Source organism: Muscardinus avellanarius, assembly GCF_963383645.1.
Source record: "Muscardinus avellanarius genome assembly, chromosome: 10".
NCBI classification, from domain to species: domain Eukaryota; kingdom Metazoa; phylum Chordata; class Mammalia; order Rodentia; family Gliridae; genus Muscardinus; species Muscardinus avellanarius.
In genome coordinates, this window is record NC_137796.1 from 78,702,982 (window position 1) to 78,730,592 (window position 27,611).

The 27,611-nt window shown below is 42.1% G+C and overlaps 1 protein-coding gene across 1 annotated transcript; it reads right to left on the minus strand.

Annotated features, from left to right (window-relative positions):
* Positions 1-3,241: 3,241 nt before the first annotated feature.
* Positions 3,242-27,311, minus strand: ZCWPW1 (zinc finger CW-type and PWWP domain containing 1; the record flags this gene model as incomplete). Its single annotated transcript, XM_080703859.1, has 16 exons — positions 3,242-3,552; positions 4,943-5,077; positions 5,535-5,595; positions 7,511-7,602; positions 8,503-8,569; positions 9,389-9,472; positions 10,666-10,770; positions 11,134-11,209; positions 11,964-12,084; positions 12,906-13,022; positions 22,224-22,346; positions 22,536-22,693; positions 23,051-23,168; positions 25,100-25,187; positions 25,622-25,872; positions 27,284-27,311. 16 exons carry the CDS (start codon positions 27,309-27,311, stop codon positions 3,242-3,244), a joined length of 1,935 nt encoding a protein of 644 aa, XP_080559985.1.
* Positions 27,312-27,611: the final 300 nt, after the last annotated feature.

The window sequence follows — 27,611 nt, forward strand, 5'->3', positions numbered from 1 at the left end:
TGCCCATCTGATTCCTCCCTGCCTTGATCATCTCCTTCCTGGGCATGTCCAGCTCTCCTGGGTTTTTTCCTCTTTCTTTCTTCTCTTGGTCCGGTCTGTCCTTTCCCCTGGTAAATGCGCCACAGCCCCCACACAGGCGTCTCTGCCTCCGGTTCCACAACCTCTTGTCTTTTCTTTGTCTTCCCACCTCTTCCTTTTCTACTTTTATTTCTTTTTCTTTCTTGTCTTTTGCTACTACCATGCTCAAGGCCTCAAAGCCTGTCTCCTCCCTTCCTCTCTGACCCCATCTTTTTTTTTCCCTCCAGTACTGAGGATGGAACCCAGGGGCATTCTACTGCTGATCTACACTCCCAGCCTTATTTTTTATTCTATTTATTATTATTATTATTATTATTATTATTATTATTATTATTATTATTATTATTATTATTTTGGTGGTACTGGGGTTCCTGGAAACCCTTCTACCTCCAGGCTTCACTCCCAGACTTAGTTTATATTTTTATTTGGAAACAGGGTCTCTTAAGCCGGCAAGGCTGGCTTCGAATCAGCGAAATCCTCCTGTCTCAGCCTCCCAAGCGTACACAAGCATGTGCCACCACGCCCAGCATTATTCTTTTATTTTTGAAACAGGGGCTCACTAATTTGCAGAGGACCTCATTAAGTAGCTGAGGCTACTGCGATCCTCCTATCTCAGCCTCCCAAGTACTGGGATTACAAGCGTGAGCCACCACACCAGGCTTCTCCCTGTCTTTTGACTGCTGCCTTTCCTCTGGCCTCCTCCCAGGTCCATTCTCCCTCCAGGGACCCAGCCTAAGCCTCTGCCCAGGGGACCTGAAACTAAATTGGTTTTATTCTTCCAGCGTTAGCCAAGTCAGTGCCAGCAGAAACAACAGGTTTGATCCTTCCTATTTCTCCCATGTTCCCCCACTACAAGCAGCTTTCCTAGGAAAACCCAGCTTCAGTGCTGAAGGATCTCTCCCAGGCCACCCCACCAAGGGCCTCTATTTCCTCTTCCTGGCAGCTCCCCCTTTTTTTGCAGTACTAGGGATGGAACCCAGGGACATTCTACCTCTGAACTACACCCCCAGCCCTATTTTGTATTCTTTATTTTGAAACAGGGTCTCACTGAGTTGCAAAGGGCCTAAGTAGCTGAGGCCGTTCACAAACTGTGATCCTCCTATCTCAGCCTCCCAAATGCTGGGATTACAGGCTGGCAGCTTCCCCCACCACCACTTTTTTTTTTCAGTACTGGGGATGAAACCCAGGGGCATTCTACCTTCGAGCTACACCCCAGCCCTATTTTTTATTCTTTTGAGACAGAATCTCACTGACTTGCAAAGGGCTTCACTAAGTAGCTGAGTCTATCTGCAAACCTGCAATCCTCCTGTCTCATCCTCCTATGCTGGGATTACAAGTGTGTGCCACCACACCCAGCTTGGCAGCCCCCTTTTGAGGGTCTAACACCTTCATGATCATCCTGAGTGGGCCAGAGCAGATTGCAGAGCCCCCCCCCCTTACAGAACCAGCCCTCACCACATCTCAACTGTTTTCTGCTCAGCTTCTTAATACATCCTCTTATCCCCATGCAGTGAACTTTTCCAAAACACTGAGGAGAAATATGAGAATGTTAGGTATAAAGGTAAGTCCTATCACCATCATTCCCTTTTCCACCCTTGGCCCATCCTTCTTCCCAAGTACCCACACCTCCACACACACCCCATCTTGGTACATTCCCCACCTCAACACCCCCGTGCGATCTGACCCTAACCTAACAGATAACCTGACTACTGAAGCCCTGGCCCATTTGTCTACCTCACCCCCCATATCTCCTGCCCCTCGAAGACAACAAACGGATGACAAAGAGAACCCCAAGGTAAGCAGCCCAAAGGAAGGCCCGACGGAAGCAACAGAAGCGGGAGAGCGTGGGACAAAGAAATGGGGAGTGTGTGTGGGCAGGGCACCTGGGCTACCAGCCGCTGCTTGGGGACAGGGATGGTTTGACATTGGCTCACACCCTTTCCTTTTGGTCCTCTCCCAGGATGACATCCTCTATGCATCCATCACTCTCTCCAACCCCACCTTGGCAGGAGAACCGCCCTGTCACCCTCACCAGAGAAGCACCCAGGAAGAGACCCTGTACTCGGTGCTCAAGGGCTAATGAGTGGACTGAAGGATGGTTTTAGAGTCAACTACGCTTAGAATAGGAATGATCACAGCCTCTAGTAATATACAAGGCCAGATGAAGACACCTAAGAAATAAGGAAATTTGAAGACTACAAGGAAAATATGAAACACAGCCATCTGTTGCAGTTCCCTTTTCAACTTCCTGGTCCTTGCCTATAAAAGTACCCATAAGGCTAGTGTGGTGGCGCAGGCTTATAATCCCAGTTCTTGGGAGGCGGAGACAGGAGGATCATGGTTTGCAAACAGCTTCAGCTACTTAGCGAGGCCCTCCGCAACTTAGTGAGACCCTATTTCAAAATCAAGAATAAAAAATAGGGCTGGGGCTGTAGCTTGGAGGTAGAATGCCCCTTGGTTCCACCCCCAGTACTGAAAAAGAAAAAGAGGTACCCACAGAATTTTCCTAAACAAATGTAAGGAAAAAACTGTTACCTTCAACTTGTCCCTCCCCAACAATAAACTCTAATATAGAAAATTCACATCTAGTATGTTTCACTAACTGCCTCAGGCCAGAGTACACAAATTCCTAAACACCGGTAGCCACCCCAGAACCCGAGGTCTGTTCCCCCTGGAACCATCTCTCCTCACCATAGTAAGCGGTTCCCACTCCTATCGCTTTACATGAATGACATCACTGAACCATCAACAATCCGAGGCAGACGGTGTCCAGCTGAGACATGGAAACAACAGCCAAGTGGCTAAAGTGTTTGCCCAAGGCCATACACCTGGCCAGAAAATAGCTGAGCCAGGACTGAACCCAGACCTGCACTCCTGGAGGTTCTCCAGAGCTCAGGTCTCACTGCCTTCCGTCCCCAGGTTCTTAGACCTCACAGGCCTCCCACTAGACACAACGATGTGCCACCATGATGGGGAGGAGGGAAGAAGCCCCAATGAAGCACAGGATTAGACACAAACCAAACCGAGTCACAACAGTAACCTGCTTTATTAACACATAAACTGCATAGCTCTGACTTGAACGTTGTAGCTGATTAGCAACCCCAACACTTATCAACTGCTCTGGGATCTCTGAGGTGGAGAATTGGAAGGCAAGAGCACAGGACTACTCAAAGAAGGCCACATCCCCTGCGTCTTCTCTGTGCTGCAGCTCCCCTCGCTCCTCTGACTCTCCTCCAATATCTTCCATGAGCTGCTCCAGGTCCAGGTCACTGGAGTCTCCATCTTCAGAATGGACCCTTGCAGCCTCCTTAGTCAGCGGCTCCTGGGGTCTAGGCCCTTGCTTCCCCACCAAGAGGCAGGGCACTGAAGGAGCTGGTGAGGTCAGGCCCTTTGACACCATGCTAACTTCTCTTTCTTTAGACAAGCTGGTTGCTGAGACCTTGCTTTGGGGAATGTGAAACTTCTTCTTAGGGCCTAAGTGAAAAGAGGACAAAGTTGAGAGCCCCATTAGGTCAGTCTAGCCTGACTTTTTTATATGAAAAATCCTAAACTTCTATGCCAAAAATAATCTCTGGAAAAGATTTATGTACTAGGGACTGAACCCAGGGGTATTCTACCTCCAAACTATTCTCCCAGATCTTTTTGTGTGCATTTGGTACTGGGGGTGGAACCCAGGGGCTTTTCTTCCTCTGGGCTATACTACTCCCAGACCTATTTTTTATTTTATTTGGAAACAGGGTCTCACTAAGTTGCTGAGAGCCTCACTAAGTAGCTGAGGCTGGCTTCAAACCTGTGCAATCCTCCTGTCTCAGCCTCCCAAGTGCTGGGATTACAAACATGCGCCACCATGCCCGGCTTATTTTTTATTTTGAAACAAGGTCTTGCTAAGTTACTGCAAGCTGGTGCTGACTCCGAACCTGCAATCCTCCTGTCTCAGCCTCTCAAGTACTGGGATTACCAGCAGATGCCACTACACCCAGCTAGAAAAGAACCTTCTCTTTTATTTATTTTTTCTTGTGGTATTGGGGATTGAACTCAGGGGCATTTTACCTCTGAGCTACAGCCCTATTTTATTTGTTTTTTATTTTGAAACATTGTCTAAGTTGTGGAAGCCCTCGCTAAATTGCTGAGGCTGGCCTTGAACCTGCAATCCTCTTGTCTCAGTCTCCCAAATACTGGGATTACAGGCTTGCACCACTATGCCAGGCTAGAACTTTCTAAGTACGAAGAATATGGGCTTTGGCCAGACGTGGTTGTGCACGCTTGTAATCCCCACTCTTGGGAGGTGAAGACAGGAGGATTGCGCAGGTTCGAAGCCAGCCACGATGGCTTAAGAGACCCGGTTTCCAAAAACAAAAAAGTATAAAACAGGTCTGGGAGTGTAGCCTGGAGGTAGAAAGGCTTCCAGGAACCCCAGTACTACCAAAAAAAAAAAAAAAAATATATATATATATATATATATATATATATATATATATATGGGCTTTGGGAATTTAAATCATGTATTAGCCATATACTTGATGTGGGCCTTAAATTTTAAACTCTTTCAGTCTGTTTTATGTTTAAAATGTCAAATATCCTGTCATGGACCTACTGAAAGAATTAGTGTGAGCATGAATGTATCAATCTTGCCTAGGGTAACACTCAATAAATGTTCTCTTCTCCTCACTATCCTCCCATTCCTAGAGTCAAACAAATTAACAACCACTATGTTTCTAGAGTGTGTGCTAGGTGCAGCGTGAAACATGGCCGCTCATTCTGCTTTTCATTTCTTTCAGGACAGAATTATTCAGAAATGATCCAGGGAAGGGGGACATAGACATGGACCTCACTTCTCTGGAGTTTTTCAGGCCTTGTTTCTTACCTGGCTGGTCCACATCTGAATTCCTCTGCCCCTCTTCGCTTCCCATTATGGGGGCAGGAGATGCTGTGGATTCACTGCCCCGAGATCTCTTCACTATCTTCTTTTTCAGGGTCTTGTTCTGTCCATTTGTCATGCCTGCATCACCCATATGTCCCAAACATCAAAGAAATTTATTTCTCTCTAAACGACAGTTGGCAAGGGTAGATGGTCTTCCCCAAGGTTTACTTTCTGCATCTTCTGCTCATTCTCAATCTAGTGAGTTCTCACGTGGCTTCCAGTTCCCAACCATCTTACTGGTTTACCCCCTGGGTCTTCTCCTTTTTACAGTTCCCTTCAGTGCCTGCCTTCTCCAGGAAGCCATCCTTCTTGGCTAAGAATCTAAAATCTCCCATCATTAACCTAGTATTTTATAAAATGCAGAAATAAGGAAGCTACACAGTTTCCCCCTGAAATCATCATCTAGTCTGGCCTGTGTTTTCAGGCCCAAGAGTTCAGTCAGTCGGTTGGACCCAGCTACCTGCACACCCCTGACACTCTACCTCTGCCCTGCCGTAAATGTGGGACTCTTCCCATTTCCAGCTGGCTTGCTTACGTCTTGGCTTGAGTTTTTTTGTCTGTCTTCTGGCTGACTTGGGACAATGTAAAGTTGGATCCTGTAGATGCAACACAAAACAGGAAAAAGATAAATTGAGTCACATAACTGTTTTAATGGACAGGAATGTTGCAGAATAAAAGATGGTCTTCATGAAATAAAACCAGGTTCTTTTAGCCTGATGCTTATTTAAATCTGTGTCAATGCTTGTTTAATACTGTGTGTGTGTGTGTGTGTGTGTGTGTGTGTGTTTTACTGGGAGTGGAACCCAGAGGCTTTCTACCTCCAGGCTATACTCCCAGACCTATTTTATATTTTATTTGGAAACAGGGTCTCACTAAGTTGCTGAGAGCCTCACTAAGTTGCTGAGAGCCTCACTAAGTAGCTGAGGCTGGCTTCGAACCTGTGTGATCCTCCTGTCTCAGCCTCCCAGGCTCAGGGATTACAAGCGTGCACCACCACGCCTGGCTTTCAATGCTTGTTTAAATGGTGGCACATGATTGTAATCCCAGTACTTGGAAAAGCTGAGACAGGAAGAGTGCAGGTTCTCAGCCAACCTCAGTTACTTAGTGAGGCCCTCTGCAACTTAGTGAGACCCTATTTCAAAATAAAGAATAAAAAATAGGACTGAGCCAGGCATGGTGGCGCACACTTGTAATCCCTGCACTTGGGAGGCTGAGGCAGGAGGATCGCACAGGTTTGAAGCCAGCCTCAGCAACTTAGGGAGACCCTGCTTCCAAAAAAAGTATAAAATAGATCTGGGAGTATATCCTGGAGGTAGAAAAGAACCTGGGTTCCACCCCCAGTATGACCAAAATATAAATAAAATAAATAAATAAATAAAGCCTCACACAAAAAATAAGACTGAGGGTGTTGCTCAGAGGTAAAATGTCCCTGGGTTCCGTCCCTAGTTCTGGGAAAAAGGGGGGAGCTGGGGTGTAGTTCACAGGTAGAATGCACCTGGGTTTCAATCCCGGGTAATGCAAAAAAAAAAAAAATAATAATAATAAATAAATAAATAAATAAATAAATAGCCGGGAATTGTGACGCATGCTTGTAACCCCAGTACTTGGGAAGCTGAATCAGGAGGATTTGTGTTCATGGCCAGTCTCAGCTACTTAGTGACGCACTCGCAACTTAGTGAGATCTTATTTCAAAATGAAGGATAAAAAATCGGGCTGGGGGTGTGGTTCAGAGGTAGAATGACCCTGAGTTCAATCCACAGCACCATAAAAATAAATAAATAAATATATCTGTCAGCACAGAGAAAATGTGTGGTCACCTCATTCTGTTTAGTATTAGTTGATACAAGGCCTTAAAATGCATAAAAGAAAGAAATAAAACTAGGCCACAAACATGAAACAAATTTCTAAATTAAAAATTAAGAGAGCTGGGAGTGGTGATGCATGCTTATAACTCCAGTACTTTGGAGGCTGAGAGACAGAAGGAATGCGGCCAGTCTCAGAAAGTTAGTGAGATGCTATTTCAAAATGTAAAAAATAAAATCGGTCTGGGTACGTAGCTCAGAGGTAGAATGCCTCTGGGTTCAATCCCAAGTACCACACACACAAAAAAAATAAATCAATAAAAGAGAAAGTGAAAAATCTACATTTCATATTCCTAGAGGAAAGATGCTAAGAAAACAAGTGGGTAAATATCCATGTGTCCATACTGAAAAAGGAGTAGAAAGAAGCAACCTGCTATTCTCTGAAAATGCTCCAGGAAGAATCACATAAATACTACAGAAAATACAATTATTATCAAGAAAGAATTTTTTTAGAGATGTGAGAAATTCAGATAAAACAGGATAGAGGAGACCCTCCTTCTTTAAAGACCCTTCCAACATAAGACCAGCCCTGAGGCAGGGATCGGACAGTTCTGTGTAATGTAAATCTTGGCTAACCAGATCCTTATAGGAGTTTCCTATAAAGTAAACCCCAAATCCTGATTTAAACAAATATTAAAGCTAATCTTACTCTTTTCTCTTCTTTTTCTTCCTCCTCCATGTCTGATGGCTCCTCATTCTCCAAGCAGGACTGTGGGCTATTAGCACCAGAGACCATTAAATCTACAACACAAAAAGAAAGGAAGGATTAAATAATTTTATATTTAAAATATATTTAGCCAGGCGTGGTGGTGCACGCTTGTAATCCCAGCACTTGGGAGGCTCAGACAGGAGGATCGCACAGGTTCAAAGCCAGCCTCAGCTACTTAGTGAGGCTCTCAGCTACTTAGTGAGACCCTGTTTCCAAATAAAGTATAAAATCAGTCTTGGAGTATAGCCTGGTAGAAAAGCCCCTGGGTTCCACCCTCAGTACCACCAAAAAAAAAAAAAAAAAATATATATATATATATATATATATATTCTCTTTTATATATAAATATATATAAATATATATTTAATGAATAAAACTGATACTAGGAAATGTGGGTTTTTTTATATATTGGGGATTGAACCTAGAGGTGTTCTACCTCTGAAGTACACACAAATCCTTTTTATTTTTTTATTTTGAAACAGGGTCTCACTGGGCTACTGAGGCTGGCTGCAAACCTGTGATCCTCCTGTCTCAGCCTCCTAAATCCTGGGATTACAAATGTGTACCACCACACCCAGAAGGCGAGGATTACAAGTGTGCGCCACCACACCCAGCAAAATCCATCTTTTAACTTTGCCTTCTCCTTCTGTGTCCATAAAATTTGATTTTTATGTCCATAAAATTTATTTTCTATAAACCTTATTTCCCGGTTACCATAGTTCTACCCTTTTCAAAGCCCATTCCCTATTCATTCTTCTCTTCTTATCCTCTTTCCTCCTCATTCCTCTCTCCACCCATCTGTTCCTCTATTCTGAATACTTTATTAATGACATTCACAAGAACCTCCTATTATAGAATCTAAGACCAGGCTGATGACATGGGATATATGCCTTCATAGAGGACCCCCCACAATCCTCACCCTCCACTTCTACCTTTACCTTCTTCAATGCTGTCAGATCCACTGTATCGGCTCCAGAAACCAAACAAGTTAATCCGATCCTGAGGGAAACAAGAAACAAAAGCATCATCCACTGCCCTCCCAGATCCCAGGGCAGCCTTGGCTCTATATCTTCTATATTTTACTTCTAGTGAGGTCTCTATTCATTGTCCATATAATTTTCATTTGAATGATCACATTGGGCTTATCTAGACTTTTATGTAGATAATTATGATCTCTTTTCCCAGTTTACTCACAATTAAACAAATAGAGGGAAAAGAGAAATTCAGTTTGCAATTGTCTACTTTCACTCCTACTGGTAGAATTTTAGAGTAAAAGTTGACTCCCGAGCCGGTGTGGTGGTGCACACTTATAGTCCCAGCATTTTGGAGGCTAAAACAGGAGAACTGAGGTGTGTGGACAGCCTCAGCTACTACTTAGTGAGGCCCTTTGCAACTCAGTGAGACCCTGTTTCAAAATAAAGAATACAAAATAGGGCTGGGGGTGTAGCTCAGAGGCCGAATGCCCCTGGGTTCCATCCCCAGTACCAAAAACAAAACAAACAAACAAAAAAAAACCTGACTCCACATAAAAGAAGTTAGGGTGCAAACTATCTGAGACTTAAAGACAAACAGGCAAGTAGGATGCCCCTACCACAAACTGTCTCTCTTTGGGCTAAGAGATTATTCCACTTGTCCAAGGAGGGAAGGGAAAGCAATAGATGACTTAAGGAGCCAAAGGAGTGGGGCTTGGGGGAAAAAAAGAGCATTCTAAGTTAACAACTGCAAAATGGGCACAACACCAGTTTTCTTCAGTGGGGAACATGGTTGTGTTGTGTTTGATGCTGAAGGCGCAAGTGTGTGGTCTCAACCCTCTCCCACCTGAATGCTGATCTGCTTTGCCTTCTGAGCCATCACGATGGCTGGCCCCAGCTTCTGGACATAGTCCTTGTTCTTGCACTTTTTCTGAAATACAAGAAGATTAGAGTCAATTACATATACTAACTTAACGATTAGTCAGAGCCAGGTGTGGTGACACAAACCTATAATATCAGGACTTGGGAGGCTGAAACAGGAGGATCACAGGTTCAAGGCCAAACTCAGTTACTTAGTGAAACCCTCTTTCAAAATAAAAAATAAATGCCGGGCGTGGTGGCGCACGCTTGTAATCCCCGCGCTTGGGAGGCAGAGACAGGAGGATCACGCAGGTTCGAAGCCAGCCATGCTGGCTTAAGAGACCCTGTTTCCAAATTTAAAAAAGTATAAAATAGGTCTGGGAGTGTAGCCCAGAAGTAGAAGGGCTTCCAGGAACCCCAGTACCACCAAAATAAATAAATAAATAAATAAATAAATAAATAAATAAATAAATAAATAAATAAATAAATTAAAAATAAGCTGGGCATGATAGCAAATGCTTGTAATCCCAGCATTCAGGAGGACAAGACAGTAGGTTGGGTAGTTCACAGACAGCCTCAACTACTTAGTGAGGCCCTTTGCAACTCAGTGAGGCCCTGTTTCAATGTAAACAATAAAAATAGGGCTGGAGTATAGCTCGGAGGTAGAATGCCCCTGAGTTCCATCCATAATATCACAAAAAACAAACAAGTAAATAAATAAAATTAAAAATAAAAAGGATGAGGGATGCAGCTCAGTGGTATAATACCCTGGGTTCAATCCCTTCTACCAAAAAATAAAGATTATTCAGTAATAAATATTAGAGAAGTGACCTCAACATATGGCCACCCACCAGACATCTGCCAGCAGAGCCCAGGGACACGCTAAACATACTACAATGCACAGCACAGCCCTCCACAACAAAGGATTATCTAGTCTGATATGTCCTCAGTACTGAGACTGAGAGACCCTGAGTTCATCTGAGCCTTCATATCTGCTAGTCCTGATTTGGTTCAACTGTAGGGCACCTTTGTTTTCTGGAAGGTCCATTATCTGCAGACAGAGAAAGAGTCTGAAAAAAAGTATGACCCCACTGCAATACTGGCAGAAAGAGGAGTCCCTCACTAATAACCTCCCCTTTGGTATCCTTAGCCAGACTTCTTCCCAACAGCCTTTCCTGGGAGTAGATCAGGTTTAATAAAGAGAAGAGTTTGTTTTCCAGTTTCCTCTATCATCAGAGACCCCCCCCCTCAATGTTTGCTCACCACGCCTGTCAGCTCCAGGGTCAGCTCCTGGAAGTTCTTCAACATGTTGACTGGGATCCATGCACGAGAAACTGTTTCTCCAAAAAACGTCACGTGGTATTTAGCCTACAATAAAAGATGGTCCTGTTTTGGTTCCTGTCCTTCTCTCTGCCTTTCTCCTCTTGCCAGAAGAGGTAAAAATAAATATGAGAGCTCCCAAAGAGTGTGCTGGACTTCCACGCTCCTGAAGCCTGACTCACCCACTCCACATCATCCCACCGTGCTTCCACGCTCACCTCGGGAATCCTAGCAAAAGCATTTATCACAACTGTAAATGCTCGACTAGTAGATAAGATTCACTTCTATATGTGAGTGCTTACCTTCATACCTGTCACTCTAATTGTGTTTCCACTTGTGTCTGCTGGCTACACCTATGTTTCTATCTAGGATGGATGTGTTCATTACTTCGGTCTAAACCCAAAAACTCACCGGCAAGTAATCAACATGAGAAGCAAAAAGAAAATATTCCCCCAGGTCAGGATCAGATTCTACCATGCCTGGCCACCTACAGAAGACACACAGGCACAGAGGAGACAAGAGAAGGGGTTAAAAGAACAGAACACAACCGTATCAATATACATGTACAGAAAAGTACAATATGTTTGCAAACAAAGGATCCAAAAGATAAGTTTCCTCATTACCCCCCTCCAAATGACTTCTATCAAAGTACATAGCAGCTCATCTTCCTAGTGGAGGTGACTTTTTCTTCTGGGCCTTCCCACAACCCTGAGAACAAATCTTCTTACCCTGGACATCTCCAAAGAAGAAACAACCCTCCTCTACCTGTTTTCTTCCCTTTGCGTGCCTCTTACAACTAAATATTAAAAACCGCCTTAGCCGGGCATGGTGGGGCGCAGGTTCAAAGCCAGCCTCGCGCGCTGGCTTAGGAGACCCTGTTTCCAAATTTAAAAAATGTAAAAATAGGTCTGGGAGTGTAGCCTGGAGATAGAAGGGCTTCCAGGAACCACCAAAAAAAAAAAAAAAAAAAAAAAAAACTGCCTTAGATTTCCAACCCCTCTCCTTTTTCTTCATGGTAGTACTGTCGGACTTTTTTTTTCCTAAACAGACGCTTCACCCTGAACCCTCCAGAAAACATGCACTTTGAAAGCCTCCAATTTTGGTACTTTATCTTCTCTCTCGCCCCTGCTCTAAGGCAAGTACTCTTTCCATTACAAATGTTCTTTATTTTTTTTCCCTCCCTGCGTTACTCTCTCTCCCAAGTTCAAGAAGGAAGCTCTGACTTTATCATGGTGCCCTACCAGGGGTAACCATATTGCTTGGCCCAGATGATGGATCCTGGGATATAAGAAGCATAGGCCACATCACTTTCACGCCCTGTCCAGGTCTCCTCAGGAATATCACAGCGATTGTAATCCAAGTCTGTCAAAAGAGACAGGAACACTTGTGAGGTGAAAACCTAGATGCAGGCCAGGGAGAGAACAGGAAGGAGGTGGCACAGGCAGCAGGTGGGACCAAAAGGGTACCTGGAGGAGAAAAATAGACAGACTCAGGAAAACGAGAGAAGAGAGGCAGGAGAATTAAGAAGCTGCCTCCCAATATTCTGCAGAAACTCCAAACTCCTGTGTACATCCCAACAGGGTGACTCTGATCCCATTGATGTAGCAGCATGAGGGTAATATTTCTGAGACTCTGCTTTCTCATCTATAAAACAACTGAACTAAACAAGATCATCATAATCTCTTCCAATATTCTAATCAGAATTGGCAGGATTAGACCAATACTGAACAAAATGGAATTTACTCAATACATACATTCAGATAACAGGTCTCTGGTTTTCATTTGTTTTTGGTACTGAAGATTGAACATTCAGGGGCATTCTATGTCTGAGCTACACTCCTACCCCTTTTTATTATTTTTTTAACAGGTCTTGCTAAGTTAATGAGAGTATCTCTAAGTTGCTGATGCTGGCCTTGAATTTGCAATCATCCTGTCTTAGCCTCCCAAGTACTGAGATTACAGGTATATGCCACCACTCCCAGCCAGGCCCTTTTCTTAAACTAAGTCTGCAAGGTGTCTTCCTCCCAATCTCTATACCCAGATTCTCTCCACAGGATGGGAAGATCCTCCCTCTCTCATAGTCACTACAAGGACCCATGCGTGCTAAATACAACTATTTCATATTTAAGGGATAATTGCCAGGGAAGAAGAAAACCTGAAAAAGGCAGTTATACTCTTTCTACCTGTATTTTGACCACAGGACCAAGTATCTGGAAGAACTGAGGGGTCAATGTTCCCATGCAGCCGCCTCCACTTCTCACAGTCTGGAGTGGAACACTGGACCCAAACTAGATATTGACCTGTGACAAGGGGACCAAAAATAAAAGCTGACATAAGAATCTCAAAAACAGCTGGGCATGGTAATGCACACTTGTCATCCCAGCATTTGGGAGACTGAGACAGGAGGATTGTGGTTTAAGGACACCCTCAGCTACTACTTAGTGAGGCCTTTTGGGAGTCAGTGAAACCCTGTTTTAAAATAAAGAATAAAAAATAGGGCTGAGGGTGTAGTTTGGAGGTAGAATGTCCCTGGGTTGCTTCTCTAGTACCACAAAATAAATAAATAAAAATTTGAAAATCACTAGTTTTAAAAAGTAAACAAACAAAAATAATCTCAAATATAGAAACTTCCTTTTTCAATCCAACTAAAATCAATGTAACCTTCCTACTCCCCCAGAATCACATTTCCATGCATACCTTATATATCAATCAGTCCAATGTCTGAGTTACAATTGGGAAAACCAAGGCTCAGAGAAGATAAAACCCTGCTAAAGATCAGTCTAACTTGATCACAGAACTGACCTTAGAACTCAAGACTCAGACTTGATCTTTATTCTATAGCAAACAAAATGGAGAGTTTCCTGTACTGACAGTTCTTAAATAAAAAGTCTTAGGGATGTGGGTTTAGCTCAGTGGCAGAGCACTTGCCTATCACATGTAAGGCCCTGGGTTCAATCCTCAGCACTGCAAAATATAAGAGGAAATTTAAAAGTTCACTGGCATTTTTCCAGATAGTGAAAAATCTCCTTACTCTTCTCAATAATGACACTACTAAAAAGTTTTTTTTAATTTTATTTATTTTTATTTTGAGGTACTGGGGATAGAACCCAGGGAGCATTCTACCTCTGAGTGACACCCCCAGCCTTATTTTTTATTCTTTACTTTGAAACAGGGTCTCACTGAGTTGCAAAGGGCCTCACCAAGTAGTAGCTGAGGCTGGCTGAGAACCCGCCATCTTCCTGTCTCAGCCTCCCAAATGGTGGGATTACAAACATGCATCACCATGCCCAGCTTTGAAAAGTCCTTTTGAAGGGATAAACAGAATCTCTTGCACATAATATCCTCAATTCTTATCTGAATCTCAACTGATTTACCTGTTACCAAATAGCCAAGTAGTAACCTTTAAGACCAACATCCCTGGGTTCATTCTTTGCCAAAAGGCACATATCTAAGTCTAGCATTTTTCTTCCTTCTTTCTTTCTTTCTTTCTTTCTTTCTTTCTTTCTTTCTTTCTTTCTTTCTTTTTCTTCTTCTTTTTTTTTTTTTTTTTTTTTTTTTTTTGGTGGTGGTACTGGGGGTGGAACCCAGGGGCTTTATACCTCCAGGTTATACTCCCAGACCTATTTCATACTTTTTTTGGAAATAGGGTCTCACTAAGTTGCTGAGAGTCTCACTAAATAGCTGAGGCTGTCTTTGAACCTGTGCAATCCTCTTGTCTCAGCCTCCCAAGCACTGGAATTATTAGCATGAGCCTCCACGCCTGGCTTAAGTCTAGCATTTTTCCATTGGTCATTTACGTTAGGCCCCATTCAAAGACCAAACCTCCTTTTCATCTATTTCCTTCAAAACTCCCATCTTCCTCTCTCTGTATCCCCACATCTTAATGCCATGTCCCTCACAGCCTCCCTCTCTCTCCTTTCCAAATATTTCCACAATGTTCTTTAAAATTCCACAAACTTAAGCAATGCATGTCTACAAATCTTCAACTTCTTCTCTGAGCCCTACCTCCTTTTTGAAGCCTAGAGACCCACTAATGATACTGCTCAGCCCCCACCCCAGGCTTCTAAGTAGTTTATCATTCCTCACACTCCCAATGTCTCTCAGGATAGAGTGGGGCCAGCATCATCCTTACTCCACTGTCACTACTCCTCTCCCTCCGATACAAGCCCTTCTTCCTTTGAGGTCAATGCCATGGGACACTACTACCCTCTCATGTCCCTCTGTAAGTATGCTAGCATCCAACTGAGTCCCCCTCTCTCCACCTCTGGCCTTCAGTCCAAATGCCCACATCCACAGGAAGACCTATAAAGCACCCAGTTTCAGTTCCTTGAACTCTTCCTACATACCACCTGGGTAACCCACTCCCACATGCCCCAACCAGTCATTTGCCAGATCCAACCATCCTCTCTGACAAAAATGCCTGGTTCTTCCACCTTAATTGCCAAAGAGGCCCACAGCAACTTTCACTTTATCTTACTCTCCAGTCCACTGGCCCCTTTCACCCTCTCTGCTTGGTAACAACCTGTGTTCAATCTGTACCGATCAGCTTTGATCTGTGATACTTCCTTTGACTCTCTTACAGATGACTTCAACTCCCATCAGACCTTACCCCCATCCCCAAGACAGCAAACACCTGAATGAGCCCAGTCTCTACCTTTTCTATTCTTACACTCCTGCAATTGAGAGTCGCTAGAGAAAAATCACATAACTAGCCCCACAGATAACTGTTAGGCTATGGACTTTCCCTCAGGAAAGCCCATGTGTTGGCAATGCAGAAGGGTTCACAAATGAAATAACTGAATCAGGCTCTTATCCCACAAATGTGTTCTTCCACTCCACTTTATACATACATACATACATACATACATACATATATATATATATATACATATATATATATATAAAATATATATATATATATATATATATATATTTTTTTTTTTTTTGGCAGTACTGAGGATGGAACCCAGGGGCATTCTAACTCCAAGATATACCCTCAGCCCTATTTTTTATTCTTTATTTTTGAAACAGAGTCTAAGTTGCAAAGGGCCTCACTAAGTAGCTGAGGCTATCCCCAAACCTCAATCCTCCTGTCTCAGCCTCCCATGCCAGATAACAAGCGTGTACCACCACACCCGGCTATTTCTTATTTTGAAATAGGGTCTCACTAGACTGCGGAGGGCCTAAGTACCTGAGGCTTGCCTCAAACCTGTGATCCTCCTGTCTCAGCTTCCCAAGGACTGGGTTTACAAGCGTGGGCCACTACACTTGGCTCTTCCACTCTTTTCTACTTCCTTTCACATAACTGCTTAGGCCAGAAACCAATCATCTTTAACAAACTTCCTCATCCCTCCCAACCCCTAGTATCCAATTTATTAATTACCAAGTTCTGACGATTTTATCTCTAAAACATATAAAACCATCTACTCTCTCTCTCTCTTCATTTTCATCATCCTAATCCAAGCCACCAAAATACTTAATCCTAGCACTTGATAACCAGTAAATACTTATCTTCTCCCTATACTCTACTCTCTAATTAATCACCAAAGGATCATTTTAAAACATAAATTTGACCAGATACAGTGGTACACAGATACTCAGGAGGCTGAGGCAGGCAGATCACAAGTTCCACACCAGCCTCAGAAATGTAGGAAAACCTTGTTTCAAAGAAAAAAACTGTAAAAGGCTAGGGATGAAGCTCAATGGTAAAGTGCCTGCCCAGCATGTGTGAGGACTTGGGTTCAGTCTCCAGTACCACACACAAAAATAACTTGAAGCCTGAGCATAAAGTTCGTACTCGAGCATGGTCACTGCCTACCTCTTTCCATTCTTCCAGAGTTACCTCCTTACCCTACCTCCCCTTGCTCCTTAACTTCCAATCACACTGGTTTCATTTGGTACCAGGAACATGCCAAACTTTACCTAAAATTCTCCTTTTTAGCCTGGCGTGGTGGCGCATGCTTGTAATCCCCGCGCTTGGGAGGCAGAGACAGGAGGATCGCGTAGGTTCAAAGCCAGCCACGCGCGCTGGCTTAGGACACCCTGTTTCCAAATAAAAAAATGTAAAAATAGGTCTGGGAGTGTAGCCCGGAGGTTGAAGGGCTTCCAGGAACCCCAGTACCACCAAAATAAATAAATAAACAAACAATAAAATTCTCCTTTTCTTCAGCTAAATAAGATCTATTTTTTTCTCCTGGGTCTGGGAATGGAACCCAGGGGCATTCGACCTCCGAGCTACACCTCCTGCCCTATTTTTTATTCTTTATTTTGAAACCAGGTCTCACTGAGTTGCAGAGGGCCTCACTAAGTAGCTGAGGCTGTCCGCAAACCGTGATCCTCTGGTCTCAGCCTCCCGAATGCTGGGATTACAAGCGTGCGCCACCACGCCTGACTCATGATCTATTCTTTCAAGTTTCAACTTAAATATAATTAATTTCCTTAGAAATGCACTCCTTGACTGGTCCAATTTTACTTCGGCTTCTATTTTTCCTCTCATGACATTCTGTCTTTTATTTCACAGTACTTAATGCAAATTGTTTTATTGGATATGCCCCTTTCTACGTCCTACTCCAGGAAGACTTTTCTCTCCTCGGCAACTGTAAGAAACAGGAAGAATAGTTCCTTTACAGCGAGAGGCTAACAAATTCACAATCATAATTCAACTCACAAACGCCACCTAGGGAATGAACTCACATAAGCCGGTCAAAAGTCCTTTGAACACTGCAAGGAACAGGAGATGGAGCAACATAAACCCAATGACACTGGTATATTTGGGATAACTGGAGGTCAAGTCAGCTGGTTCTACAGCATCCCAAAAGTTATCAACAATAATACATGAGTTTACATGTTTAGGTAAAACCAAAATAAAAAGCCTTTAGTTCTCAAGAAAAGAACCTATCTTGGGGTGATCTGAGCTCCAGGCCACCTCTTTGCCCAATAAGATCATATTTCCAGCTCCTTATGTTATCTTGCCATTGTAACAAGAGGAAAGGTTTACTCACATGGACTCTCTTGTTTGGTACCTGCATAATTTTTCTAAAGTTTTCTCCCAAAGTATGTATAAATTCTATAATGCTTTTATAATCAAAACTATATCATACATTTTAGATACTAGCTGACTTTTTATTCTTTTACTCCTTATACTTTGGGTTCTGTTTTTTACTAATATCATTATTATTAGTATTAATTATTATTATTATTTAAAAAGGGGCATTCTACCTCTGAGCTACATGCCAGCCCTATCTTATTTTTATTTTGGGTTCTCGCTAAGTTATGAAGGACTTGGTAAGTTGCTAAGGCTGGCTCTAAACCTGGGATCTTCTCTCAGGCTCCCAAGTACTAGTATTACAGTGTGTAGTAATAATGCTTGTAATCCCACCACACCTTGTTTATTTTTTATGACTCTTTCTGGTTTTTTGGTGCAAATATATTTTCTCTAAGATTATCAGCTATTTAATTTTTCAACATACTAATTTATGATCTATTTTGTCATAAATTTCCCAATGTGACACTGGGAAACTTTTTTTTTGGTGGTACTGAGGTTCCTGGAAGCCCTTCTACCTCTGGGCTACACTCCCAGACCTATTTTGTACTTTTTTATTTTTGGAAACAGGGTCTCTTAAGCCAGTGCGGCTGGCTTCGAACTTGTGAGATCCTCCTGTCTCCGCCTCCCAAGCAGGGGATTATAAGCGTATAAGTATAAACTTATACTTGTTTACAATCTTACATACTAAAACTATAAATTCTATGAATGAAGGACTATCCGATTTATTAATCACTGTATTTCTAGCACCTAGTCTAATAATACATGGTGCACAATATAAGGCATTACTAAATGGGTGATGGGATGTAGCTCAGTGGTAGAGTGCATGCTTAGCATGTGTTAAGGTCCTGAGGTTGGGGATTTGGCTCAGTGGCAGACCACTTGCCTAGCACACGCAAAGCTCTGGGTTTGATCCTTGGCTCTGTAAAAAACAAACAAACAAATAAAAAAACAACGGAGCCAGGCATGGTGGCGCACGCTTGTAATCCCAGCATTCAAGAAGCTGAGACCGGAGAATCACAGTTCGCAGACAGCCTCAGCTACTTAGGCACTCTGCAACTCAGTGAAACCCTGTTTCAAAATACAGAATAAAAAATAGCGCAGGGGGTGTAGCTCGGAGGTCAAATGCCCCTGGGTTCCATCCCCAGACCCGCAAAAAAATATATAAAGTATTAAAAAAAAATGTTTAAGCATGTGTAAGGTCCTCAGTTCAATCTCAGCACCAACAAAACAACTTTTTTTGTGTGTGGTCCTGGAGATTGAACCCAGGGCATTCTACCTCTGAGCTAGACCCCCAGCCCTACAGCCATATATGGTGTGTTTGTATTACTAGATATGGAACCCAGGGGCCTTATACCTCCCAGCTATCCCCCACCACATCCCTATTTTACTTTTTATTTGGTCTTGTTGCTGAGGCTGCCTTCGAACCTGCAATCCTCCTGTCTCAGCCTACCAAGTACTGGGATTACAGAGGCATGTACCACCATACCTGGTTATATTTTTATTTTCTATTTTGAAATAGGGTCTTACTAAGTTTCTGTGGGTCTAAAGTGCTCAATTGCTAAGTTGCTTCAAACCAGCAATCCTATTTTAGCTTCTCAAATACTAGGATTATAGGCAATGTGCCACCACATCCAGCTCCCCTCCCAAATGTTTTTGTGTGTCGGGGGGGAGGGGTGGTGGTGGTACTGGGGATGGAACCCAGGAGCATTCTCTCTGAGCTACACTCCCAGCCCTATTTTTTATTCTTTATTTTGAAACAGGGTCCCATTACATTGCAGAGGGCCTAAGTAGCTAAGGCTGGCCATGAACCCAAATCCTGCTGGGATTACAAGTATGAGCCATCATGCCCATACCCCCGAAAAAAATTTGATAAATAAATGAATCCATATCTATCTTTACCCTGTCTCCAACCCATCTTAAAGGCAAAGCTTTTTCTGGGAATGGGGGTACACACTTGTAATCCGAGTATTTGGAAAGCTGAGACAGGAGGATTATAGGTTCAAAGAAGACAGCCTCAGCAATGTGGCAAGATTCTGAACAACCTTGTGAGATCCTGCTTCAAAACAAAAAATTTTAAAAAGGAATGGGGCTATAGCTCAGTAGAATGCTCCTGGGTTCAATCCCCAGTAAAGCGCGCGCATGCAGACACACAAAGACACACACACACACACACACACACACACACACACACACACACAAACAAACACACAGCAAAATGTCTATCTTCCTGATAAAGAATACATTTCCTGAATATCTTCCCATTCTCTCTCTTTAATCACTACCACCACATCTGACTTTCAAGTCTCTTTTATTATTTTTTTTGTGTGTGGTACTGGGGATGGAACCCAGGGGCTTTCTACCTCCGGGTTATACTCCCAGACCTATTTTATATTTTATTTGGAAACAGGGTCTCACTAAATTGCTGAGAGCCTCACTAAGTAGCTGAGGCTGGCTGCGATCCTGTCTCAGCCTCCCAAGCACTGAGATTACAAGCCTGTGCCACCACACCCGGCTCTCAAGTGTCTTTTAAAAGAAAGTTATAAACCAGGTGTGGTGGTGGCATTTTTGTAAACCCAGTACATGGGAGGCTGAGACAGAAGAAATGCAGGTTTGCAGCCAATCTCAGTTACTTAGGCCCTCTGAAACTTAGTGAGAACTTGTTTCCAAATAAAAAATAAAAAATAAGGCTAGGGGTATAGCTTAGAGGTAGAATGCCCCTGGGTTTAAAAAACAGAAAAGAAAGCCGGGCGTGGTAGCGCACGCTTGTAATCCCCGCGCTTGGGAGGCAGAGACAGGAGGATCGCGCAGGTTCGAAGCTAGCCGCGCTGGCGTAAGAGACCCTGTTTCCAAATAAAAATGTAAAAATAGGTCTGGGAGTGTAGCCTGGAGGTAGAAGGGCTTCCAGGAACCACAGTACCACACACACACACACACACACACACACACACACACACACACACACACACACACAAAAAAAAAAAAAAACAGAAAAGAAAGGAAGAAAGAAAGAAATAAAGTTATAAAACGAGGTGTGGTAGCACATGCCTGTATCCAGCACTTGGGAGGCTGAGGCAGGAGGGTCTTTTGAGCTCAGAAGTTCTAGCCCAACCTGAGTAACAGAGTAAAGTTGCTGTCTCAAAAAAACAAAATTAAAATTATAATAAAATTATACAAAGAAAATCCTCCCACAGCTCACCTACTCAGTCCCTATTATCTACAATTTTCTCACTCTTCCTTTTCATATCTAAACTGATTTAAAAGTGTTTACTCTGAGCTGGGCATGGTGGTACATGCTTGCAATCCCAGCATTCCGGAGGGTGAGACCGGAGGATCACGGTTCAAGGCCAGTCTCAGCTACTCAGTGAGGTCCTTTGCAACTCAGTGAGACCCTGTTTCAAAATAAAGAATAAAAAATAGGGCTGAGGAAATAGCTCGGAGGTAGAATGTCCCTGGGTTCCATTCCCAGTACCACACACAAAAAAAGAGTTCACTCTGCAACCAAATATAATAAGCATATTATATACTCTTACTATGTTATTAATATTATTCAGCATATATATCCATATAATTCAGCATATAATATCCATATTATTCAGCATATAATATCCATACGATAGCTATACCAAGCCCTAATAGTTTCCTAATTGTGATATACTTCAACAGTTTCAAATCTTTTTTTTTTTTTAATTTGCTGTGCTGGGGATGGAACTCAGGGATATTCTATCTCTGACCTATACCCACAGCCTTTTTTTTTTTTTTTTTTTTTTTTTTGTGGTACTGGGGATGGAACCCACGGGCATTCTACCTCTGAGCTACATCCCCAGCCCTAATTTTTATTCTTTATTTTGAAACAGGGCCTAAGTAGCTGAGGCTGGCCACGAACCGCAGATCCTCCTGTCTCAGCCTCCCAGATACTGGAATTACAAGCGTGCGCCACCACTCTTGGCTTCGTCCTATTTTTTTGTCTTTATTTTGAAACAGGGTCTCACTGAGTTGCAAAGGGCCCCACTAAGTAGCTGAAGCTGTCCACGAACCACAATCCTCTTGCCTCAGGCTCCCAAATGCTGGGATTACAAGCGTGCACCACCACACCCAGCTTTTATTTTTTATCTTGAAACATAGTCTCACTAAGTTGCTGATGCTGGCCTCAACTCTGCAATCCTCCTGTCTCGGCCTCCCAATTGAAATTATAGGCATGTGCCACCAAGGCTGGGTCACATCTACCAGGGTAATGTCTAAAATGCCTGCCACATAGTAGGCACCCAACAAGTACATGTTATGTGAACAAATAACTGAATGAATGAAATCTTTCTCTCTCTTTCTCACCAGCATATCTTCTAACAAGCAGCTGTGAGAGATACAGTTTTGCAGAATTCCCTCTAACTTTCTATCCCTTGTCTCTCTCCTCCATTTCAATTTTCAGCCCATATGTTTTCCAAATTATAAATAAACTTACCAAAACCACTTTTCTTTCTTTTCTGCTGACCTCTGATCTGAGAATGATCCTGAATCATTCTCTTTGGTTGCTCTTTTCGTCTGTGCTCATGTCCACCTTGAATTTTCTCCATTTTTTCATTTTCTAGGAAGATAAAACAAAATATTGTGAGGTGGAGAGATGAAGAAGAAAATCTTTGTAAATAGTAAAGGCCAGTGAAGGAAAAAGAATCATAGCCAAATAATTTCAAGCCTTGGGCTGAAAACTCGCAGCCCACCCATTGTTCCATTCTGTTTACCTGAGGTATATCTCAGCCTATCTGACTTTACTTACGAGCTGCCTTCTTTCTTTTGTTTAAGGAGAGCTTATTAAATTTCTTCTCAGAGGGTGTAGGAACTGGCTGGCCTGGCTTAGATGTCTTTATCTCAGAAACAAGTTCATCTTCTAGAGAGGCTGAAATCTCTGCAGTATGAGGTTTCCTTACCTTCTCTCTAAAAACAATATTTTTTAAATGAAGAGGTAAAAAGGAGCAACTTACAGTACCAATCTTTTGTAAAACCCAAAACAGTGAAAGGAAGATAGAAGAATTCTAGGCTTTGGACTATGAATAGCTCAGTGGTACTTCATGTGCTTAGCATGCACGAGACAAAAAACAGAAACAGTCATAGATCCACTAAGGCCTCTTGAGGCTATTTTATCCATCTATTTGGCTAGTTTTCTCAACAAGTATATTTCCGTAGCTGAGAGAAATAAAAAAATATGCTAAATTACTAGATCCACAGATACATTACCATTTAACAATGTTAAGTCCACCCTGTATTCAACTTGCCTCTGTGGGATAAACTTACCCATCAACATTACCATTATAGGTAGCAGAAGCAATTCCTGGTTCTTTGTATGTTTGTGTACATACTATGGGCTGGGCACAGGAAGTCTCTGCAAAATTAAAGCCAGGTCCCATCCCACCTAGAATATTATAAGCAGAAAAGCAATAAAAAAACAACCACACAAATATTTTTAACTATAACATTCCATTAAATTTTCTCTTACCTAGTGCCTAGAAAAGACTAACTTTGGTCTCTTGTCATATGATAGAACTTTAAATCTTTAAATTTTTCAGAAAAAAATCTGTATCTTTCTGCAAGCTTTCCAAATTGATCTGCCTCATTCCCAGATAGCCACATAATGGTAATTTTTTGTATATGTAAAAAAATTAAATGTACTGCATTTTATATCACTTTTTCTCCAACTCCTTCTAGTAATAAAGTACACCTAAGAATGGATAAAATATCAGACCATTCTCCTTAGCTTCATGGCCTTATGAAGAAATCCTCAGGACTTAACACTACAGAGTTCTTTATTCTACAAATCAAATCCTTGAGCAGATAAACATTCCCAATACCCCCCCACACACACACACACAAAAAAAACCCCAAAATGGCAAATTAAGACCAAGTTCTTCAAATCTGGGAAAACAATTTTTCTTTTCTAAGTATATTATAAATATATGTAAATTAGTTATATTCTAAAATATTATAAAAATTGCATTTTAAAAATTTAGGTAGCGGGGCATGGTACACACACTCATAATTCCAGCACTTGGGACGCTGAGACAGGAGGATCACAGGTTTGCAGTCAGCTTTAGCAACTTGGTGAAGCTCTCCACAACTCAGTGAAACCCTGTTTCAAAAAACAAAAACAAAAAACCATAAGGCTGAGGGTACAGCTCAAAGGTAGAATGTCCCTGGGTTCAATCCCTAGTACAAAAAAAAAATTTTTTTTTTTAGGTGACCCAGGATTGATGGCACATACCTATAATCCCAGTATTTGAGAGGCTGAGACAGGAAGATCACAGGTTTGAGGCCATCTTTAACGACTTAGTGAGATCCTTAGAAATTCGACAATATCTTGTTTCAAAATTAAAAAAAGCCAGGTGTGGTGGCACATGCTTGTAATCCCCGCGCTTGGGAGGCGGAGACAGGAGGATCGCAGCGTTTCGAAGCCAGCTGTGCTGGCTTAAGAGACCCTGTTTAAAAAAAAAAAAAAAAAAAAAAAAAAAGGTCTGGCCGGGCGTGGTGGCGCACACTTGTAATCCCCACGCTTGGGAGGCAGAGACAGGAGGATTGTGCAGGTTCGAAGCCAGCCACGCGCTGGCTTAAGAGACCCTGTTTCCAAATAAAAATGTAAAAATAGGTCTGGGAGTGTAGCCCGGAGGTAGAAGGGCTTCCAGGAACCCCAGTACCACCAAAAAATAAAAAAATTTAAAAAAAAAAGGTCTGGGAGTATAGCCCGGAGGTAGAAGGGCTTCCAGGAACCCCAGTGCCACCAAAAACAAAACAAAACAAAACAAAACAAAACAAAAAAACAAAAAACCATAGATCCAGGTGTGGTGGTGCACACTTGTAATCTTGGGAGACTGAGACAGGAGGATTGCAACTTTGCAGCCAGCCTCAGCTACTTAGTGAGGCCCTGCACAACTTAGTGAGACCATGTTTCAAGATAAAGAATAAAAAATAGGGCTGGGGTATAGCTGGAAGGTATAATGCCCCTGGGTTCAATACCTAGTACAACAAAAAGAAAAAAAAAAAAAACTAAAAACCAAAAAGGGCTAGGGGTGTAGCTTGGAAGTAAAACGAACCTGGATTTAGTCCCCAGTACCAAAAAAAAAAAAAAAGTGAGACAATATTTTTTCTGAAGCCAATATACTTTTCTAAAAGTCTCTATCTTTTATTGTAGGTGGTTTAGCTACAGTCCCATTGATAGAAGTGGAGTATTCCCAAGTCTCAACTAATATTTTTTTACTTAGGAAAATGGAAGAGAAGGAGAAAAACTGTCAAAGTTACACTACCCCTCAGATAACAGTCATTTGCCTAACAGAAACCTTTTTCTGTTACTACAAATCATACCCAAGCATTCTTGCACGGACTTCTGTAGCACAATCTGGACAATCTCCTCAAATTCTGCATTAGTAAGACTTGATTTTCCCTGCAGAGATAAGGGTAGAGAAGGAAAACTGATTATTGGCATAGTTCTCTCCTCTGACCAGTCAGGAAAACCTCCTTTAAATGAGTCAGTAAATTCACAAAAGTACAGGGATAAAACCAACATACCTAAAGACTTTGTAAACTTTATTCCAGATCTCCAGGGAATAAAGGAGTTTAAAAACAGGAAAATGTTCATAGAGTCCCTGTCCATGTCTACTCCTATCTCTGTCCTACTTCATCCTATTATTTCATCAAATGCTTTGACCAAAACCTGTTTTGCCTCTTTAAGAAAAAACTGCAAGTTTTTTTTTTAAAAAAGGAATAAACATTTAAACTACAGAATGAATGTCCCCAATATGAAAAGATTTTGTTTTTCTAATGGGAGCGTAGGGTAGAAAGAACTGTCCTACTATAGCCCATCAATGTGACGTTTACCTTTTCTTTCTTCTCTGCTGGCTTGATGTTTTTAACCTTTCTTTTTTTCTCCTGGCCAGTGCCTGGACCATTCTCTATGTTTGCCATCTTTTTCTTTTTTAGCTTGGACGTTGGCAGGACTGGCTTGGCTTCTGCATCTGGGGAAATGATCTCCAGAGACTCCTCCTTGGGTAAGTTAGGGCCACGAGGTATTATACTATTCAATTTTTGTGTAGGTGGGGCAAATGTTTTCCTTGGTCCCTTTCCACATCCTGAAAGAAATTTGATGAAACAATTTATGAAACATACAGTCTAAAAGAGATTGCCAAACACTGCCCATTGACTAGCCACATCAGAATCATACAAAGAGCCCTTTAGACAAATTCAGGCCAGGTGTGGTGGCACAGGACTGTATTCCCAGTACTTGGGAGACTGAGACAGGAGGATTGCAGGTTCAAGGCCAGCCTTAGCAACTGAGTGAGGCCCTTCACAACTTAGTGAGATCCTGTTTTAAAATAAAACAAAATAGGGCTAAGGGTATAGCTCAGAGGAAGAATGCCTCTGAATTCAATCCCTAGTACCACACACACACAAAAAAAAAAAATTCAGGTTTCTAGGACTCTGCCTGCCTACTCCACCCTGCCCTCAACCCTGAAATTATGATGTAGTACAGAGAAAGGCTCAGAAATCTGCAATTTTATAACACTAGTTGATTCTGATACATTTCCAAGTTTATAAACCATTGAGTAATTCAAAGGTAGTTTTATATGTAAGAGCTGAATTACTCAAAGTGTAAGTTTCTTAAAATTTGCTTATTTTAACCTCAGATAAAATTTTATGAAAAATTAGCTTTAAAATCTAGTAAAAATAAAAAATTTTTTTAAAAATCGAGTAAAAATCGCCAGGCGTGGTGGCTCACACTTGTAATCCCAGCATTCAGGAGACAGACACCAGAGGATCGCAGTTCGCGGACAGCCTCAGCTACTTAGCGAGACTTCGCAATTCAGTGAGACCCTGTTTCAAAAAATAAAAAGACAAAAAAAATGCCGGGCGTGGTGGCGCACGCTTGTAATCCCTGCGCTTGGGAGGCAGAGACAGGAGGATCTCGCAGGTTCAAAGCCAGCCGCGCGTGCTGGCTTAGGAAACCCTGTTTCCAAAATAAAAAAATGTAAAAATATGTCTGGGAGTATAGCCTGGAGGTAGAAAGGCTTCCAGGAATCCCAGTACCACCAAAAAAAAAAAAAAAAAAAAAAAAAAAAAAGGGCTGGTGGTGTAGCTCAGAGGTAGAATGCCCCTGGGTTCCATCCAGTACCGAAAAAGAAAAAAAAAATCTAGTCAAAATCTACCAAACTATTGGAGGTCCAGTCTTATGCCATCTCTTCAATGAAAATTACACTGATCCTAATAGCTCTTGCTCGCGAGCTTCTATAATACTTTGCACCTCTCAGATAGCATTTACCATAGTCAACACCACGTTACAGATATTAAAACGTCTCTTTTCTTACATTCCTTGAACAAAATTGTTTATACATCATAATTATTTTCCTTAAAGCACATCACAGAGTAGTATTCTGGAACTAAAATATATGTGAACTAAACTGCCCTTTGGTGGGAAGAATGTCCAGAAGGAAAAAATGAGAGAAATGTACAAAGTACACCTCCCTCATTTAATTCTTGGCTCACCTTCTTTATTCTGCAATGTTGCCATCATTCAGCTCAGAAACTATCCTTTATTTGCTTCTGTTAGAAAAAAAGAAATAAATTCCTATAACTCTGATGAAACAAGATTTTTAATTTCTCTTCTCCTGTTTTCTAGGGTTTAGGATCTCTTTGCTTGAGACCCTGATGAATACATTTCTGATTTCTTGACTGCATTTCTACTTCCTTGGCAGTCTCAATTACATGTCAGGTAATAAGTTTCTTTTGGTACTAGAGTCTGAACCAGAAGTATTCTACCATGAGTTACATCTGCAGCCTTATTTTATTTTGTATTTTGAAACAGGGTCTCATT